We start from the raw sequence: 8,802 nt of genomic DNA, 5'->3' as shown, positions 1-8,802 counted from the left end.
TCGTAAACGGAAAATCGGGCCAATACATTACTGGTATGTTCCATTTTTTTGTCGAAGCAATTTTTTTTAATATTTGCAGAAAGCTCTTCTTTTCCAACTTTCTGCTAATATTCCAATTCTTGGACAAAAAGCGTACCTCGCATGAGGGAGAGAACAAAATCTACTTTCGTTTGAATGTTCATACGCCATTCAACATTATATTTTCATTCGTAATTTTCAATTAATAATAATAATTAATAATAATTTTTTTCTGTTTTGAATTGTTAAATGTCATCATTTATTTCTTCGATAAATGCTCGCACATTTTTATACCCTACACCACAAGGTGGTCAGGGTATTATGTCTTTGTGCATTTGTTTGTAACAGGCAAAAGGAAACGAGATAGACCCATAGTTCCTTTTGATGATCTGCATAGAATCACATTCTGAGTCGATTTATGCATGTCCGTCCGTCCGTCTGTCCGTCCGTCTGTCCGTCCGTCCGTCCGTCCGTCCGTCTGTCCATGTATTTTTGTAAACAAAGTACAGGTCGCATTTATTGCCCGATCCAGATGAAATTTTGCACAGATCATTTGTTTGGCCCAAGGACGAACCCTATTGAAATTGGAGATAATCGGTCAAAATTTAGATATAGCTCCCATATATATCTTCGTCCGATTTGCCTTTTATTGTGCACCAAACGTGTAATATCAGCCCGAATTGTATGGAATTTTGCACATACAACCAAATTAGGCCTGAAAATATGTATGCCAAATTTGATCGAAATCGGTTCAGATATAGCTATAGCTCCCATATATATTGTTCATCCGATTTGTTATTTTTGTCCACCGCTGCCGTAATATGCACTCAGCAACAACAATATTTAGGGAAATATATCAAATACAGCTCAGAAATACATTTGCAAAATTTTATCGACATCGGTTCAGATTTGGATATAGCTCCCATATATAACTTCTGCCGATTTACCTTTTATTGTGCACCAAACGTCTAATATTTGTCCAAATGGGATGGAATTTGGCACATACGACCGAATTGAGTCTAGAAGCTAGCATGTCAAATTTGGTGAAGATCGGTTCAGATATAGCTATAGCCTCCATATATATTATTCAACCGATTTGTTATATTTGTTACCCACAACCGTAATATGCACTCCGTAACAACGATATTCAGGGAAATATATCAAATACAGCTCAGAAATATCTTTGCCAAATTTTATCATGATCGGTTCAGATTTGGATATAGCTCCAATATATATATTTATCCGATTTCAAATTAATTGTGCACCAAATGGTCAATACAAGTCCGAATTTAAAAGATACAAATGCTTCGGCATGTTTAGTCCTTTGAACTTTAAATTATAATTATAATCATAGCGTGTATGATTGAATTCTCCCATAAAAACTTTTAATTGTTATGTGGAGCTCTACTAAATTAGCAAAGTGGTGTAGGGTATCATAAAGTCGGCCCCGCCCGACTTTAAGACTTTCTTTACTGGTTCATCTTAGTTCTGTGAGTGATTTGAATGGAAAAAAGGGGCAAAAATCTTTGTTAGCTCAGCAAATTTTGTGTGGGGGACTAAGAAGGTATTTAATAAATGGCGATTATTTCGATAATTAATGAACGATCAACGAATAGAGAGCGAATCACGTGCCAAGCGAAGTTAACATAAGACCCGAATACATATCATGTTAGGGTCATATGTAAAATTACTTTATTAAGGCCCGATTACACATTATGTTAAAGTCATCATACATTTTTTAGAAAATTTTGAGGAGCTCTCAACAATTTTCAAACTTAAAAGTAACGCTATACTATATCAAATACATAAAACTATAAAGACTGGACAAAATGTATATGGGCTTTAATTTTTCTATTAGGTAGTAGATGAAAGGCGGCATAACAGAAATGCATTGGAAATTTTAGAAAAATATGTTATTCCGATATCGCCGAAAAATGACGGAAATACGCGGAAAAAAATATCAGTTATGATAGACATGCTCTCAAAAATCTATTCCAGAGCATTTCCTTGTACATTGAATCGATAAAAATCAACAACAGCCTTTAAAATGTGTCAGCTCCGTTAAATTATAACCTAATGCTATGACACGATATCGTGACATAACATTTTTTTTTTTTTGCACTACCAACGCCATCTTTTGAAGACGATTAACAATGTAATGTCCCATCTTATTATATTATATGTCTTTGACTATATAAATTTCACACTATATATTGCAATATAAACACACATATTCTTGCATTTCAGATCAAATATTCTGGGGAGAGTTTAAAGGTATGCTATAAAAATGCATAGCATGATATGTAATCGCATTGCAATGCATTTTTTTAGATGACTTAATTTTGGCGATTATTTCGATCGATTGCAAAGTTGACTACACTGTTTCTGATAATTCGTCCTCTTCAGTTTTCCTTCTGTTTTTTTGGCGGCCAGTCGCGACTCGCGAGTGCAGTTCATTATGGGCACATTTATAATTTAAGCGCGTCCTAGATAAAAAATAATTGGAAAAATGAAGAGAAATATTGATTTTCAATATCTCCCAGTGGAAAATAATCGAAAAATAGTGTTTCCTTTTTTACTTTCCGATGAGATTACACTCTTGTTGTTCCCTTGCTCATGAGTTGTGCTGTTAACATTATTCTGTGTGTGCGTATGTTTTGATGAGAGTTAATCTGTTCTCAGTTCGGGGTTTTCGCTGTTTTCGTGTTTGGATTTTTGTCGATCCGTAGATATTTCGTGCGTTCGGATTCCAATGTTGATCTTTAGCTCGGAAATGCAAAGTAATAAATGAACCTTATGTCGTTAAAGTCGTCGGTTCGGTTAGTGTCGTTTGAATTCGTTTGCTTTGAATAACTGATTAACGACGTTATTCTAATTGGACAGCTGAAACGAGTTTTGGCATCGTCACTTCCAACTATTCCTTTGCCTAAAGATGCCACATTACAGGGTATTTCAACACATTGACACCAAGTGAATTAATCGTTGTTGTTATATCGCATCGTACATATCATGGTAGAAGAATATAGGCAGACGCATCGACACAGCTGCTGGGACAATGAACTGTCAAACCAATTTTGGGATTGAAAATGTTGAATGAAAAATTATAAAAAAATTTATAAAAATTGCTGGAAAACACGAATTACAATAACCTCCGAATGACGTCGTATAAGAAAACATATTAAAATCTAATTACATTTTAAGGAACATTTAATTTTTTTTTTGACATATCAATGCTCCCACGCTTTGATGCATCTACCTGTGTTCTTCTGCCATGGTACATATCAATGTTACGTAATGTTAAAAGTAGGTGCAATACTCAATTAATTAACACATCAATGGAAGAATGCAATTTGTTGCGCATGTTTTTGATTTACCGAAAATATTATTTGTCATGCTACTCTACAATTGTATTTTTAAAATTATCATGCCCCTCTATGTTGCGAGTAGCGCCTATATATATTTTTTCCGATGAATGATTATTTATTAAAGGCATTTTGTCAAGTCTACCATTCCATGGCTTTGTTAACTTTTACCAAAGACGTGAAATGGTAAAGGCTAGTCAGCATGCATTGTGTGAGGAAGGGCATGGATATTCCACCATCCACACTGGTATCCCAACGCTGTTTAGGCGTTTACACGCAACAATTTACTAGTGTGTATCTTTAGTAATAAGTGAGGCAGCGCAGGCAAAAACCGAAATGGTGTCAAGGTTGATGTCATGGCTGGGAGCGCTTGTGGTAGCGGTTTGTCTTGGCTAAACATAGATAAGATGTGTTTAGGTTGAACTGATGCATTAAAGTTCTGACACGAATCACTGGGTGTGCTGTTCCTGTGACAGCCAAGACAGCAACATGTTGATTGTTGAAGTGGTGTGTTAGATGGCGCTTGTAGAAAGGGGATATGTTATGAAATATTGTGTGTGTGTGTGTATGTGTGTTCACTTGATATCTTATTAACTGTCTCTACCAAATGTTAGATGATGTTGTCTGCTTTTCAAAAGTCCTTTACAATGGAGCGAATCGAAAGAGATATTGTGTCAGTTATGAGTTTATTGGATGTTTTTATACCCTCCACAATACATAGTATGGAGGGTATATTAAGTTCGGCATTTTCAATTTTAGACCCAACAAAGTATATACATATATTCTTTGTCAGAGTAAAATTCTAAGACGATTTTGCCCTGTCCTTCCGTCAAGCTAGAGTGACAACGAATAAAGATAGAAAGCTAAAAATTTGCACCGATTTGTCTGCATGCAGGTCAAGTTGGAAGATGGGCTATATCGGTCCACGATATCGTAAAGTCCCCATATAACGGTACCCCCGATATTCTGTATTTTAACGATTTTGAAGGCGGCATTTTCAATGGAATTTTCCGATATTCTACACAAGGAGTTCTTCGTGACTACTTTACCCCCTGAAAAAGAATTGCCTATATATGTCCGCAATGTCATACATCCCTCATATAACTGTAACTCCCGATATTCGGTATTTTGATGATTTTGGACACATTTTTCAATAGAGAGAGAGAGTAAGAGAATTGTCTATATAGATCCACGATATCGTATAGCCCCCATACAATGGTGATATTCGATATTTTGATGATTTTAGCCACATTTTTCTTGGAACTGGCTTAAAATCCACACAAGGAGTTCCCTCTGAGTACCTAATCCCCTGAAAGAGAAAAGTATATATAGGTCCATGATATCTTATATCCCCCATGTAACTATACCTCCTGACAATTTCGTATTTGAAGTTCGTAATGGGTACTACAAGCAAAGATACTTTAGGGCCCTCAGCTGAGGTGATGCGACTACCTATTGTAGACCTAATAGGTAGTCGCATCACCATGCTTGCCATGCTCTCTACTATAAAAGTAAAGAAAAAACATACCCAAGAGAGAGCGTGGAAAATCCGGACAAACGGTGTGTTCGGAGTTTGCGACACAGAAATAAATGAGTGAATAATGTTGACGTCTTGTTTCAATATCTTGTATTTCAATGGTTTTTATTTTTGATATTCTGAATTATTACAATACTTGTTTTATTTTATTTTTTTTGAGAAAGTTAAATATTAAACTGGGGTTTTCATATTTTTGCCACCTGTATTTTCTTTGTTGTTATTATTTTTTTTTTTCTTTACAGATTCCAAATAAATTATGTATATAATCTTCGATTTTATTCTACAGAAATCATGCACTGCTCGGCTCAAAATTGAGTGAGATCTCTGCCTCTTTCACAATCTTGATCTACAAAATAGATTCAAGTACTATGTCTGTATGAGTGTATATTGTATTGTATGGTATGACCGAATGTATATATTCCTCTAGAAAATGCTTTATTTTTGAAAAATCGCTTTTGTTTTGGGAGTTAATAAATATTATCTACATTCATGTTCATCTGTTTACCCTGTTTTCAAATTGTAAGGAGTTGTAGGTGTGAGTGTGTTTCGGTTAACCAATCAGCCTGATGTCCGCCGACCACGAACGGCGGTACCCAAATTAGCCTTGCTTTGCCTATTTAGTTTCTAATAAATTCAGAGTTCGCTTTCTTGCCTAGCTTGCAAGGTGCGTCAATTGGAATTCTTACTATTCTGATTTGTACATGAAGGGGTTCGGAAAGAGTGCTACTTCTTTCTCGATTTTGTATTTGTGGCGTTTTCGTTCTACAGCGTATACCATATTTGTTGATGTTTTTTTTTGTTTTTCACTTTCATGAAAAGACTTCATTCGTCTTCATGTTGAGGGGGGTTGCTGGAGTGCGGGACCACAGTCCGCACTCCGCACTCCACATTCCATATTCGATTTTTATTCTTTATTTAATTTAGCGAGTATTAAGTCCCTTTTTGGTTTAATTAAGGAAGTCCTTTACTGTTCTCTGTACAAAAAGTAAAGTAGAAAAAAAAGTCACAAGTCAGGTTTTGCTTTTTAAAATTGGTTTATGTTTGTATTTTCTGTACACGAATATTTGTATGTATGTATGTATGTATTAAATGGGTTTGTGTGTATGTTGGAGTGGTTATGCTTTATTGCCTATTTGCTAAACATTAAACTAAATTCATACAATTCTTACTACTATATCTATGTTGATTTATTTGTTGTTGGTTTTGTGCATAAATTAAAGTAACTTGTATCTGAGTATTTGTAAATATGTGTATGTGTGTATATACGATTATTTGTCATTTTCTACAATTGCTGGGAGAATGGGAGGGGAGGGGCGATATCGTTGAGTTTTGGTACTGTCATAATACTATTCTGTGTTGTTGTCCTTGGTCCAGCATTGTCGTCGGGACCTTGGGCGTCTTAGATCTAGTTTTTATTCTACTCGCTTCTCTTCGTACTATTTACAAGCCGATTTTGATTTATACGAAAACATAACTTTTGTTCTAACATAATAAAGCATTTTAAATTGGGGACAAAATCACACTCGGGCTTTGTAAGCCCTGCCTGCGATTGGAAAACAAAAAAAAAAAAAATAAAAATATTAATTAAATAAGCATCTACTTAAATATGGGAGATATAGGAACTAAAAATACCAAAGAACAAGCTCTTCGGTCCAAACTAAAAAAAGGGTGAATCGTTGTTCGGAAATGGAAGAAAACTTAAAATAAACAGCCTTACATATACATACGGGTATTATTTGTCTTTGTATTCGTTTATGTGTATCTGTGTGTGTGTGTTTGTGTATTTTTACAAAGGAAACATTTCTAAAATTGTATATATGCCTAGGCTAGAGGTTAGGGGAGAAAATATTGCAAATTAATTACACATTAAGTCACAGTTGTTGTTGTTGTTGGTTTTGTTATTGGCTAATTTATAGTTCTACAGATATCCAGCCCATGGGCGACCTTGAGCATTTCCACGTTGCTTATGTCCTGACCACTGCCGGCGACTGCATGCCCAGGTAGGTGTCGCCAGGCATGTTGGCCTTGGTGCTGTAGCTGCTATCCATACTTGAGGGGTGCATTTCGTGCATTCTTAGATGCCTTTTCCGATAACGTCGCAGCTTCTTACGAGCCATGTAGAGATTTTGATTGAATTCCTTGAAAATATGCGGACGAAAATGGTCCTTGTCTTCATCGGGGGCACTTCCGCTTCGGCTTATTGCACAACGCAGACCACCATCGCTAGCGTCGGGGTGGTTTGATGACGGCGTGGGTAGTTGAGACAGGTTGTGAGGTGGTGGCGGTACAAGGTCAAATCCATTGTGTTCTGGCGGCGGGAATACAAGCGGGTTGTTCGCCCAGTCCCGCCACAAATTTCAATCTTGCCCAGCGCCATTTTGTTGGGACAGTGAGGAGGTGGATGAGTTGTTGGCTGGCATGAGCTCATTGTGACGGTGGCGGTCCTCGCGACCCATTGAGAACTCGTCGTCTACGGAGGAAGATTGCTTAGAGCGGTCGGATTTGCAGTCTTCATCCATGACCATGGAATGGTGCATGGCCGCAGCGGCGGCAGCTGCATGCTGTCTTTCCGAGGGAGGTAACAGGTTCAACATACTTAGGGGAAGGCCCGGAAAACCTCCCGGGAAATCGGGATAGAATCCTTGGGGATTGAAGGGATTGAAAAGGGAATTCGGTCCTCCCAACAGGTCGGGCTCCGAGCTGGAACTGCGTGGCCCTGAACCTGCCATGGGACCGCCACAAACCAAATCCATGTCGTTGGCATTCGTCGAGTTGTTGCTATTTCGTTGAGCCTCCTTCCGCGCCTCCTTCTGCTCCCTAGTCTCTGACGAATTCTTGCTACTCGAATTCGACGAAGAAGAATTCACACCCATTTGCAACAGCTCCAAAGGCGGGCCGCTAATACAATCTTTGCGTAGCTGTTCCAGCTTCAGACTCTTGCCGTATTTGCCGCGAACATACATCAGCAGCGAGTTGTAGGGTATGCCAAAGATACGGGAGGCCTGCGACGTGGTCATTTTCTTATTCCAAACGTGCTGCAGCGCTTCAGTGAGCTCCGCATTCGTCCACGAACGGGGTGGGCCACCCCGAGGAGCCGAGTGCTGACCTTTGGGACGGGGCACTAGAAACAAAAACAATAAACAAAACAAATATTAATAAAAAGATAATCTTGGCACTAATGTTTTAATTTTTTGTATCTCTTCGGATTGCCCAAAAACAATTCGCTTTCCAGTCTCTCAGCACTCCATAACGGCACTCGTTGCAGTGAGCCAAGCCAACGAACGGCGGAAAAAACCTCATCACCCACACCCAGTGGAGTTGCGGCAACAGAGATTGCTACATTGCACACTATCAGTGATCACACTGTGGTGGTTCCATATGCAAATTATGCACCACATATTCCCGCCGAGCCGTCATCGTCATCGTCATCTCCATCGCCAGCAACCAAAGCGAACACAATTTGTTGTTGCCCAGACAGACAACAGCAATCCTTTCAACTTCAATAAAAATCCAAACCAAATACCGAAGATCTCAATTGTGAGCTCTGTATATGTGCATGGCTATGGGAGGGTGTGTGTGTGTTACTCTGTGTATTGGCTACATCCACGCCAAGAGATGTTATCGCTTGGCAATCTTATTGCCACAGGTTGTTGCCAAAACTGCAATGTTGACGACAGAATCGGCATTGAACCCACAATACCACATTCAACGGCAACAACAATGCAACATGTGATCTTCTGCGCTGACTTACATCGACAACATGAGTTAATCGAATCAAATAGGTATTTATGCATGTGTGTGTGTGTGTGTGTGTGTGCATGCTTGTAGCTCGGATACACTCATAAAAATATTACAGCCTGGAATCAGGACAGTACTTCCCATTGA

At 38.3% G+C, this 8,802-nt stretch overlaps 1 protein-coding gene across 7 annotated transcripts in view; it reads right to left on the bottom strand.

The window, feature by feature from the left end:
- Positions 1-5,423: 5,423 nt before the first annotated feature.
- LOC101888526 (protein jim lovell) overlaps positions 5,424-8,802 on the bottom strand; it is an 86,243-nt gene continuing 82,864 nt past the window's right edge. For all 7 annotated transcript variants that reach the window (XM_059119315.1, XM_059119314.1, XM_020036235.2 and 4 more), the window contains exon 4: positions 5,424-8,038. In XM_059119315.1, the coding sequence (XP_058975298.1) occupies positions 7,275-8,038 (764 nt within the window). In that variant the 3' untranslated portion in view covers positions 5,424-7,274. The remainder of the gene's footprint in view (positions 8,039-8,802) is intronic.

Source organism: Musca domestica, unplaced genomic scaffold (assembly GCF_030504385.1).
Source record: "Musca domestica strain aabys unplaced genomic scaffold, Musca_domestica.polishedcontigs.V.1.1 141, whole genome shotgun sequence".
In the NCBI taxonomy this organism is placed as follows: domain Eukaryota; kingdom Metazoa; phylum Arthropoda; class Insecta; order Diptera; family Muscidae; genus Musca; species Musca domestica.
This window is presented reverse-complemented; position numbering and strand designations above follow the sequence as displayed.